The sequence below is a fragment of the Monomorium pharaonis genome, chromosome 8 (assembly GCF_013373865.1).
Source record: "Monomorium pharaonis isolate MP-MQ-018 chromosome 8, ASM1337386v2, whole genome shotgun sequence".
Taxonomy (NCBI): domain Eukaryota; kingdom Metazoa; phylum Arthropoda; class Insecta; order Hymenoptera; family Formicidae; genus Monomorium; species Monomorium pharaonis.
Genome location: NC_050474.1, coordinates 2,148,182 through 2,161,203, shown reverse-complemented (window position 1 = coordinate 2,161,203; position 13,022 = coordinate 2,148,182). Strand labels below are relative to the sequence as shown.

The following is a 13,022-nucleotide window of genomic DNA, read 5'->3' as shown; positions in this document are numbered from 1 at the left end:
AACAGACTTAAATTCATACACACAATGACAAATAGTAAATTAGCTCAATAGGATCATAATGCTCATTTTGAAATATTATATTGCGTCAAGATGAAAAGTGATTATTTGCATCACATACTTCGGAATTTACAATCATTACGTAATAACTATCGATTTAATATATCTTGTCGGTACTTGAAATTGTCAATCAGTAATTTTATTATAATTGTGAATAATTATGAATGATTTATTTATAAAACGTACAAATGACAAACACAAATTAAATTAATAAGAAATTGTCATAAACAAAACGACATTAATCATGATTTTACCTTTCTGTTAAATTAAATGATTTTTATAGATGCTAAATTTTATCTTAAAAAAGATATGAGGTACTATCATAAGATATTAGCGTTTGATTGATTAACTAGTTCTTTTAAACGGATACTATCTATCACTGTGCACTTGGATAAATGGAGAGTGTGAGAGAAGCGAAGATATAGACGAAGTTAATGACAAGTTAATGACTCAGAGCTTCTAATTCACATTACAATTAGCAATTAACTAAGAGTAAACAATATTGACTGAAATATATGTATAGAATAACAAAAATTGAATTGCTTAAAAATGTCGATTATATAAATAATATAATTATCGCAATTGCATTGAGATTATAAACAAAATATAGCAGTAGTGGATTAACTTGTAAACGAAAATATGTCACGAGAGCTTTTGTAGAAGAATATCTAGGATAAATCCCCGCAAAAGCTTTATAGACCTTCAAATGGCATCATGCTTCGCAAGGAAAATTTTGTACAATATTTCACGAGAAACGTGAAATATTAAGTATATTATAAAGTCAGAGTAATGTAATTTTTTTATAATATATACAATACCTTTGCGTTTTTCTCATAAAAAACGCTAATGTCTATTTGAAAATATGTCTTAAAGCACAACTATGTAAATATAAACTTGCAAAAAGATAGAACTTACATTTTATTTTATTTATTTTTTTAAATAGGAGTATATCTATTTAAAATAGAATTTTTTAAATAATAGAATCTCTTTAATTAAAATTATGACTGTTTTGAAATTTTGTACTGCATGATTTGATAAATGCATTTCACAATTACACACTGATGAAAACATAACATGATTAAAAATTGCAAAATCAAGTAATCAGTAACTCTTCTCAATTTGAATGATAAAAAATGTAAACATAGAATATATATGTACAGCACAGAGATGACAATAATAATAAAAAACAATAAAAACTTATATAGCTTGTTTTCAGAAAGAAAACTACTGTAAGCACCATTTTCAATCTGTCTATGAAATTATATTAAATATTATTTTTATATTTTCAAATAAATATTAATTATAAAATAGTGATTATACTCTTAAAACAGACGTAATCATTATTTAATATAAATAATACAGAAATTTTATGTATTATAATAAACATGATAAAAAATTGCATATGTGATATATTCATCCACGTGTAAGAATTTTATAGATTTGCTACGCATAAAATTTATTAATATTTATAAATGCTTTTATATCACAAATATTACCAATACATATTAGCAAAATTATAAGAAGCATGATTAATAAAATAATAATAATAAGTCATTAAATTAAAAAAATAATGTTTGCTTATATTACTTACATAATTATCTGTAAAGCGAATATTTTAACATTTTAATTCTTAATTTTACTTTTTAACTTAAAATTTACTATTTGTCGGTTTATTGTATGAATACTCGCAGTTTTTTATGCATTTAATTAATTATTGAAACTATCTATAATACTTTTCAGAGATTTTTTTCATTTTTTTTGGCAACAAATTTATGTACATTTTTAAGCGAAATATGTATAACTGTATGATAAAATCTCGTTCAATGTAAAGTTTGACAAATATAACATGTTAATGTAAGCTTGTGGCTAACGCAATTAGATGGATATCGATTAAATCGTTTGTAAATTAAAATCTTTTGTTGTTTGCTAATATACCGACAACAAATTGTTCGTACTAATTGCATCATAAAAGTAACAAACAATTCGATTGTAATATAGCTTATATTGCCGTGATTGATTTGTGATTTGTCTTCCACAAACATCTTCATACGCGAAATAAGATATTTCCTTTTGAAATAGCTAAAAATATTGAAGTCTTTTCTAAAGTCAATACGTGACATCGTTTATATTTAGATTTGGACTTAAATTTATCATCATCAATATTTACCAACGCTCAAAAGAACAGTGGATATATTTCGAATTCACGTCAGCTTTATAAACTCGTTGATTGTAAAAACAGCTTCAATAAATCAGATACAGAGGTAAATATACACCTACGTCTCGTTTTGTTTCCAGAATAATTTGCTCCGATTATTTCTTTGTACTTTTTACAGATGTTTTAAAGGTTACACATTAATAAACTATGACATATGAACTTTATGTCGAGGCATAAATTCACAGATATTTCCTGCATATTATATTATATACAATGTCGACATGAAAATTTCACGTTTCTTCCGCACAATAAAATTTATCCTATCGATGTATGAATTCGGGTGGCATGTTGGAATTCATTGGACTTTGTAAACGAAACGTATTCCTCTCGGGGCAAAATCGATGAGAATTACGTTTGATTCGAAATTACCGCACAAATTGAAGTTGTCGAGAATATGCCAAGAATATTGAACGTTGTAGAAGAGAACTGAATTAATTTCCGAAAGCGACAAATCGTTAAATCGCGCCGCTCTCACGATATTACGTTTAAATCCGTCGATTTGATGAAAATACTTTCGCTATTACTTTACTTACTCAAAGAGATACAACTTTGATATTGTCAGAAGAACAATAAAGAATATCTTTAACATGTTACGTCGAGAAAAAAAAAGATTAATTGACTTACTACAATTATCTTTTGTGTGTTATAAAACAAGTATTCCTCTCCGATTTTAATGAGCTTTGGATGTGTTGAAATATAGATAAAAATAAGAGACACATATTTTTTATATGTGCGTTCTCTCACATATAAAAAAACCATCCAAAGCATATTAAAATCGGAGGATAATATTCAATTGCGTTCCCTCATCAGTTCAATCTCTTCTGTTGTATACGTTTGATTAGTATATATTTACATTATCGATTGACACTGTCAATTGACAAACCTGATTAAATGGACTTAGAAAGAGCTATAATCTGGTTTGATAATCGCTGAACTGTTTATGTTTATGGAAGCGTAACGTCAACTAATGTGAAATTGCTATTGCTTTGTAGTTCTGGAAGAAAAACAAGGTTTATGAAGGGTTCCCACTTACGTTTAATACGAAAAATATTGCAATTTTTAAAATATTTTTTACTAATCTTAATATTTTACTAATATTTGATATATCTTTAATTAAATTAGAAATATTTATTTCTACCAACATGCTTTTAATGTTTTCCTGTCTTTTAAGTATACGTATATGACATAATTCTATCATTCTACCTGCACGTGATTAGAAGATACATAAAAAATAAAAAATTGTTATGATATAGTAAAAAATATATATTTTTTATTATTTGTATTAATGAATTGTTAATTATTTAATTGTTTGACTTTAGTTAATACTTTAGCTAATAAGTAATAATCTAACTTACTATCAGTACAAATTTTATATATTGATTTTATTGATATTTTATTGAAATATATAATATATTTTTTGCAAAAATTAATTTTGTTATTAAGAAAATCTTATATAATATATCTGCCTGAACTGTTTTACAACAAATTAAAAAAGAAGAGTTGGTTGCACACCTCTCGTCTGTTTCACAAACTGAAAGAAGAGATCCAACGACGTAGCCTAATGCATTATTCTAATTAATTAATGTTTACAAAATGGTGTCAATCAAAGTGAGTGTAAACATTTTCGCGCGATAAAAGCAGTAACTGAATATTATGTCAATAGAAGCTGCGTTGTATAGATGCTGATCTTAGCGGGCTTTACTTGATACATTTTCATTGGTACAGACAAAATTATAAATGTAATTATTTTCCGAATTAAAGTCGGGAATTTTCTCGAAATCTTTATCTAATTGATAGAACACAGATTGACGTACTGCGTGTTACCGCATAAGTGCACCAACCACAGCTGCATGCACGTTGAACGCAGTTACTGCTAAAATTAATGAACACAAAAATAGCTCGCGCTATAAAATCCCGCTATATTTATCACGTAACGCATCGACGAATGTATTGAAATCAAATTCGCAACCAACTTCAGCATCGTAATTCGAACAAACTGGCAAGAATTAATCTGTATGTTCCATTATGCCATTAATTACTCTTGACAGGCAATATTGATCAGTCAGTATATATCATGCCGATGAGATATATTGCATATCAAGAATTGCATAAACATTAAATACTATAAAATACTTTTTTTTAATATAAATTTTACATTCGGATTTGTTGTCATCAAAATCGCAATTAATCTCTAATTAAGCTGATTAATAACGTAATTAATATATCTTATTGCTTATAATAATAGAATGTATAATTTGTTGTATGCGTAATCATTAATTTGATTATTATAAACATTAACTAATGCGATATTATAATCAAAATATCTTTATCATTACTTCACATTTATTACATATATTACTGTGACGCATTTTACCAACAAACAACTTATTTTATTGAAAATAAACAGTAACAGATAAACATCAATAAAGATAATATTTAAAAAGTTTATAAAAATAATTTAGAATAAAAGATTGTCTTTATTTGTTTTTTTTTATATTTAAGCGTTAAATCTTAATATTATATTTGATACAGTTTTTAAATTCTTAGAATTTTAAACATCAAAGTTCTCTCTCTTTGCTTGCAACTATATATGTATAATGTGATGCTTGAGGGCTCTTTAGTATACGTTTTGATATACGTGTCCTATTTATAACCGTACATGCGTTAAATAGTTTTGACGCAAAGAAGAGGAAAAGATGTTCACATGAAATTGATTTTAAGTTTTATTATCAATAGATATTTTCATGCAGAATACATATGTGAGCAAATGGTATATTTTTCACCGAATCCAATAATAATATATATATAATTATTTATTAAATAATAAATGATAAATGTACATATTTGCTTCTTAAAGTTTATTAAAAATTGGATAACCGGAACTATACATATGGACAACAGAAATCTTCCAAAAGTGAATTATCTTGGATCTTCTCTCTCTCTTTCTCTCTCTCTCTCTCTCTCTCTCTCTTTTAAAATACACACACATACACTCGCGAGCGTGAAAAATTTAGCGAAATAAATGAATAAAAAAGTGGCAAACATCACACGCAATTAAATTTAAACAGCCAAAGTTTAAATTTCATTTATTAATATTCTGATACTTCTATATAACGCCCGCGCGCGCATATATAACGCCAATCTTAATAATTTAACTTTGGTTTTGTCACAGTAGGTAAAGTTAACTTTTATTAACTTTTAAAACTTTAAGAACTTTCAAAAATATATACAATTTAGTTATCACAAACTTACATAATACGAGCTTAAAGGAATTATTTTAGGGAAGTCGTTTGTACATGCAAAAAAATATCGAAGTTGCGTTTTATTATGCGCTTTATTCGATCGTGAGTTTGATTGCTTATTGAAGCATTATTATATATCCGATAATATACAACATATTTTGAGTTGTTTTAAGAGATTAATTACGTTTTTACATATTGGTATAAATATGATTTTTAATGCATACTAAAAGCTACTAAAATATGTACGAGATCATATTATTATGATAGACATATACATACACGAGGAATATTTCCTTCGAAGAGAGAATAAATGATATACTTATATTTTTTTATTAATCAATTTGATTGGAGATGAAATAAATTTATATTCATATTTATATTCATATTGGGATATGTGGTTACATATTAATAAGATCTAAAAGTAGATAAATTTGTTACTGAAATACGTAATAAACAATCATCGAACTATTTTACCATGTGTCAATCGAGATTTTCAATTTAAAATCCTTCGCAAATTTCACACTTTAAAACTTTAGAACTTTGAAATTTGACGATGGAAAATAATTTCGAACCTTATTATACATTGACTCAGATGCAGACGACTGAATAATCATGTAACTCCCGGTCTCTCCCCGTCTCTCCCTATCTCTACCCGTCTCTCCCCGTCTCTCCCGGTCTCTCCCCGTTTCTCTCCGTTTCTCCCGGTCTCTCCCCGTTTCTCTCCGTCTCTCCCCGTCTCTCCCCGTCTCTCCCCGTCTCTCCCCGTCTCTCCCGGTCTCTCTCCGTCTCTCCCGGTCTCTCCTCGTTTCTCCCGGTATCTCCCCGTCTCTCCCGGTCTCTCCCCGTTTCTCCCCGTCTCTCCCGGTCTCTCCCCGTCTCTCCCGGTCTCTCCCCGTCTCTCCCGGTCTCTCCCGGTCTCTCCCCGTCTCTCCCGGTCTCTCCCCGTCTCTCCCGGTCTCTCCCCGTTTCTCTCGGTATCTCCCCATCTCTCCCGGTCTCTCCCCGTCTCTCCCCGTATCAATGTGCCAACATTTCAATAATATTAATGAAAAACTATTTTTTACATTTAAATTATGGCCATTATTTTTGAAACACACGGTATTTCCAAAATTAAACCCCATAAGAACACTCCCGGTTACGAATGCAACGTTGTGTCAACATTTCAAAGCAATCGGTAAAAAACTTACGGAGATCTTAGATGAGGAACAAACATTTACATTTTTATTTATATAGATTTTATATTTCTCAATTGATTGAATCACTGCTACTATTTGATGAGCAATTTTAATACATTTACTTCTATTATCACTTTATTATTAATCACTTCTTTTATTATAAGTCGTAATTTTTAATATTAAGATGTAAGTTATTTTTGTTGTTCCTAAAAAATAAAAAATTTAGGAATGTAAATAGAAAATTAGTTAAAATAAATTATTTTTACTAATAATATACACACATAAGATTGGCTTTATATTTGTGGAAGAATTTGTAATCGAGAAGGGAAAAAAATATGCTCTTCGGGCGCACGGACTGTAAATGCCATCGTATTGAATCTGCAACTTTAATGGAATTGGAACTGCTAAGCATATTTTCAAATTAACAAGTTTCTGTCTAAAAACAATATTCCAAGCAACCTGAATAAGTAAAATCAAAACTCTTAGTTATGCATTTAGCTACTTGATGTTATACTATACATAACGTTGAATACCTATATAAATAACATGAATAATGTAAGTACGTACATAATATAAAAGCAATACCTATTATAATAGACTGATAATTAGATTAATTTTTGCTAATCATATGGCATCACCTTTCTAGAAAATTAATGTGTAAACCTTATGTGAAAGTTTTCCATTCTTTATTTTCTTCTAAAGACTATTTATATTTAAAAAGAAGGTACTTTTTAATAATTTTTTAAATAAAGTAAATTACATATGATCTAATAAAGTAAAACATGGCTTTTATATTATTACAAATTTATGCAATATAATCTAATAGTATAGTAGCCTTATCTTTGATTGTTTCTAATATTCTATTTATAATAACTATACATACACACAATTATATCTAGGATACGAAACGACGAGATGTACAAATTGCAACAAAAAATGCACTTTACTTTGTCCTATTAAAAAAAAAACTACACGCAACGAAAGAAATTTAAACATTTATCACGTTTATCATTTTCTGTTCTATCTAAATGTATTTTATCACATCGTATTTTAAATTAATTATATCATTTTGTACAATCTGAATTTTTATGGTGCAAAAGATAAGTTATGTATTTACAAAACGTGATTAATAGAGTGTCTCATATTTTAATTAATAGGAATTTTTTGAAGGTAAATTAATAAAATGGCGCATTAATAGTTTTACTCACATCTTATATGTGCATGTAACACAATACGATTATATCTATTACTAATCAATATGTAGCATTTGAACAAATGTTTTTATAATTATATGAAAACTTAATTTTTTTGCTTAAGTGTCACTTTTGATAATGAAATATTATTTCATTCTTATTATTCTACACTTATTATTCTTTTACGCTCCAATTTTTTCTGTTTTATATTAAGAGTATTGGCATCAAAAACAACAAAAATATTTTCTTCATTACAGATGATAATGACAGCAGATATTTTTAACACAAGTGTAAATGACTCCGACTACTATGATGACTACTATGATAACATATACATACCATATGATCAAAGACCTGAGACTTACTACGTGCCCGTATTATTTTTCTTAATTTTGATCGTTGGCGTAGTAGGAAATGGTATATTAATTCTCATATTGCTATGTCATGCTAGTATGAGAAATATACCAAATACGTATGTGCTATCTTTGGCTTTGGGGGATTTACTGGTGAGCACACAGCTCTGCAATTACACGTTTCCTTTGTTGCTCGAAATTCTCTGATTCAAAGAGGGTAAAAATAGTTTAAGATAACTCTTTATCTTACATAAAGAATACCACATATAAAAGAATAATGTCTTTTGAGAATAACAGCAAGACAATAAAAAGATGTCTTTTTTTTTAAATAAATTTTTCCAGATAAAATGCCAGCAATTAAATTTAAAAGTTTTCCATAAAAACTAACAATTTCAAAAAATGAAATTTTTAGAAAACAAAAGACTTCTAATTTTTAACCAGATATTGTATAAATATTATAATTAATTTTTCTCCGAGCATATATGTATAATAGATATAAGAATAAAGTTATAAATAAAAGTTTTAAAAGCTTTAATCAATATATTTTGAGAATCTATTTAAAAAAATAAATAAATAAATAAAATACATTTAGATTTTGTAATTCTTGTGAAAATTTGTAATGCTACAGATAGAAAATAATTTGGCATAAACGATAACCTAACATTTTTTTAAAATAGATTTGTTGGATTTTGTAAAAGTCTTCATATAATTATAATAATGTTTAATTATATAATATTATACTTTATGTTTGAATTTTTTGTCCTTAAATAATCTTTACTTTTGAAAGAGAAAATATATCATATTTTCTCAATATATTTAGTTTGATCCCTTGAATAAATAATTTATCATGTTTTCATGATATAATTTTATGGCAAAATATTATTTGAATTTTAAATATAAAAATAATTTATTGTTATAGGTGATTGTGATTAGCGTACCTTTCACATCAGTTGTTTACACATTTGAATCATGGCCATGGGGCTTAACTATCTGCAAAGTATCTGAATATGTTAAGGATATTTCAATTGGTGTGTCAGTATTTACTTTAGCTGCTTTGTCAGCCGAAAGGTAAATATGTGAAGTAAGAACCTTATCGTATCGTGTAAATTAACTCGATGAATTAAATAACATTTTACTTAGCTAAATGGCACTGCTAATAGAATATTAGAAGCTTAATTTAACTCTTAACAGAGAGACTAAACTGAAATTTCACTCGTAATATAGCCAAGTGAAAATCGGCTCTGAAGCTAATTAACGTATGCCGTGTAACTCAATAAATTGCAGGACGTGCGAGAACATTACCACTGATTATTGATTCAAATACGATTGAATATTCTTTGTCAATAAATAGTAATTTTCAATCAAATTAAATATATTTTATAGAAATATGTAATTTTAATTATCTTCTTGATATTAAAAAAAATCTTAATTTATTCTTATCTATGCCAATGGATGATTAGTTTAGGTATCGATAAGGCACAACGATAAAAAACAAACAAATAAATTTTTGTTTATGGCTTGAGTAATTTATCTTTGAAGTAAGTAACTTTCTGCCGTTTTTATTATATAATTTATTGTTGCATCTTGTCGTGTTTTCGTAGATATTGCGCCATTGTGAACCCTATTCGTCGTCATGTAGCAGGTTTAAGCGCAAAACCACTTACCATTTTAATGGCTTCCCTTATTTGGGTCTTAGCGATTGTCTTAGCCTTGCCCGCTGTGCTCTACTCTGAGGTAGAAACTGAATTGTTAATCACAAACCAGAGCATTTCCTTCTGCAACCCTTTCCCTAAAAATCTTGGTAAGCCATAATACGCTTCTCTTAGACATAATTTCAAATGTCACAAAACTATAATTTAAAGTATGTAAATTTATATGTAAAATGTAAAATGTATAATGAAATTTTCATTAATTTATGTGATATGTCACTTTACCTGTTAGAGAGAAATAGCTTCAAACTTTTTCAGATTATGACTTATTAATAATAACATATTAATTAATAACTTTTTTATTTTATATTATTTTTGCATATAAGCTCCCATTCAGAGTTCACATATCATTGTGCATATACATAATATTTTATCTTAATAAATTAAGCAATTTTAAAAGATTGCAATGGGAGAAAATATAAATTTTATAATATATATAATGCTAGTTACGCAAAAGTGGACACTGTGTCATATACTTTTTATGCTATAGGAACGATCTACGAAAAGAGTATGATAATGTTTAAATTTTTGGCATATTATCTAATACCGTTATGCATGATAGCTGCTTTTTATTTGGGGATGGCATGGAATTTAACATTATCAACCAGGAACATGCCAGGCGAGCTTCCTAGTAATGATCTCCATAATGATCAGATAAAAGCGCGCAAAAGGGTACATAAAAATATATTTCTTAAAATTTGAAAATATTAAAATTTTTGTATCAAATATTAAAACATTGTATTATTGAATAGTTTGAAATTCGGAAATTACATCTTATTGGATGTTATTATATTGATGATTTTATCTATTGCTTTCCAACAGGTGAGCAAAATGGTAGTGTGTTTCGTAATAATTTTCGTGATTTGTTTTATGCCGCATCATATATTCATGCTGTGGTTCCATTTTAATCCCACATCCCGTGAAGACTATAATACTTTTTGGCATTACTTTAGAATGGTTGCTTTCTGCCTCAGTTTCAGCAATAGTTGCGTTAATCCTATTGCTCTCTACTTAATTAGCCGCACATTTCGTAAAAGGTAAGTGAGTTTGTTTGTGTAACATTTTTTGACATGCAATAAAAATTTTGTAAATCAGTTAATTTTAATTAATAATAATTATTAAAAGGTTTAACTTCTTTCGGACTTGATAAGAATTGAAAAAAGTTTAAAAATGTATAATACACACCACGCAAAACTTATTCTAACATTGACTGAGACTTACTACTTTCAACTCTGAAATAATCTCATTAGTTGAACTTATTTATATTAACAGAAGACCATGTAATATTTTTTGTTGTCATAATGTTTTATTATAAAAACTTCTAAAAAATGCAAATTTCTCGTAAATTTCTGTGGAAACATTGTCTATATATTCTCTACACTTATTACAAAAAATAACTTTTTCTATTTATAATATTGTGTGTGTGTATATATATATATATATATATATATATATATATATATATAATACATTTATTAATCATTACGCAAGAAAGTATCCTATTTAAGTAAAGAGAATAGATATAAATTTAATTGTTAGAAAACTTTATTTCTTAAAAATAACATAAGGATATTTTTAATCGACCACCTGTTCTTTTGTCACAGATTTAACAAATATTTATGCTGCTGTCTACCGAATGGTTCCACTACTTGCGGTAAAAATCGAATGAAAAACAGTATAATTCGCGGACATGGTGTTTCTTCTCAAAGAAGTCAGCGATTATTTTGCGATACCAGTTTCGGTTCCACCTTTCGAAGACGTACACAAGAATTTAATTCGACTGGGGTATTTGAAATGGGTAGTATAGAGACTAAGCCTACCATCGGCGAGGGTTGTTCTCAAACTAATTTGAAGTATAAATCAGATGAGGGACATCAATGTAAATTGCAGTGCAAGTTGCAGCACCATCATTGTTGATAATAATGGATTAAAATTTCATCAGGATGGTTGTGTGTAATATTGAATACCACAAGTTTTACATTACAAAGATTTAAAAAATGCAATGACAGATCTTAGAAATTTTTATTCAAATTAATATTTCTGTAGTTATTTCAAAGATGATGAAATGTCCGCTTGTAATTTTTTTATTTACAAAAATAGTTAGAAAATATATGTACATATATTGCGATATTTTTTAACCTATATTATATATCTTTTCAGATACGTAGTTTTTTTTAAAGTAGTATTTGCGAATTCAGACAGCAATCCTTTTTGTTGAAAACGGCTTTATAAATAACGCGTTACTTCCCAAACTTGAATAATATATTCTAAATTAGTTTTGCTTGATACATTTTAATCCAATTATTTGTTGTTATAACAAAACATTTTCTTAACATACATGCGTATTTCTTGCTCAGTCTAATATGGGTTATCAGTTTTAAGTCTTGCCACATGTTTGTTTTAATTTCTAAAATTAAGATTTTTTATCTTCTAATGAGGTTAAGAGATTAAAGATTAACGTGTCTTTAAAAAAATATGTATTTCTTTATAAATTTAATAGAATCCTAAAATTAACAAAAGCTGAATTTGTTTTTTAACGTAATAAATAAGTAGGCTGTAAAAAAGATGAAATAATAAGAAGTATATGATCAACGAGATACGATCTAATATTTGTTTTATTATCTCTTTTATTACAGTAATTGATTTAATTAATATCAAGTAAAATTAGGTCTTATTGTAAGTATTTCATGGAAAAAAACATAAAAAATATGAAACAAATAACATGAAACAAAGTTCATCTTAAATCTTAGTAGCTTATAAGTAATCTCTGTGTGTGCGCGTGTGTGTGTGTATGTGTGTACTATAATAAGTTAGTATATTTTAAACTTAATTTATACTATTAACTGCTTATAGAGAGTACAAATAAATAATTTAATGTAAAATAATTTAAGAGTTAACAAGAGCAATAATTTAATTTAACATATTTTAAGAACAACTTTATCAACATATAAAATAGTTACTCTTTATATATTATTATTAGATAAATAGATATGAGATGCTCCGAAATTGATTCATTAAATTTTCCCCAAAGAAAAATTAATTTCACATATTTTAAAGAACTACTAGTTTCAAAATAAA

General features: G+C 27.3%; 1 protein-coding gene across 3 annotated transcripts in view; it reads left to right on the top strand.

Annotated features, from left to right (window-relative positions):
• LOC105834929 (neuropeptide CCHamide-2 receptor) overlaps positions 1 to 12,950 on the top strand; it is a 28,685-nt gene extending 15,735 nt beyond the window's left edge. For all 3 annotated transcript variants that reach the window (XM_036291464.1, XM_012677787.3, XM_028189851.2), the window contains 6 exons: positions 8,140 to 8,388; positions 9,155 to 9,303; positions 9,837 to 10,036; positions 10,435 to 10,616; positions 10,767 to 10,981; positions 11,549 to 12,950. In XM_036291464.1, coding sequence (XP_036147357.1) covers positions 8,140 to 8,388; positions 9,155 to 9,303; positions 9,837 to 10,036; positions 10,435 to 10,616; positions 10,767 to 10,981; positions 11,549 to 11,861 — 1,308 coding nt within the window. In that variant the 3' untranslated portion in view covers positions 11,862 to 12,950. The remainder of the gene's footprint in view (positions 1 to 8,139; positions 8,389 to 9,154; positions 9,304 to 9,836; positions 10,037 to 10,434; positions 10,617 to 10,766; positions 10,982 to 11,548) is intronic.
• The last annotated feature ends 72 nt before the right edge of the window (positions 12,951 to 13,022 follow it).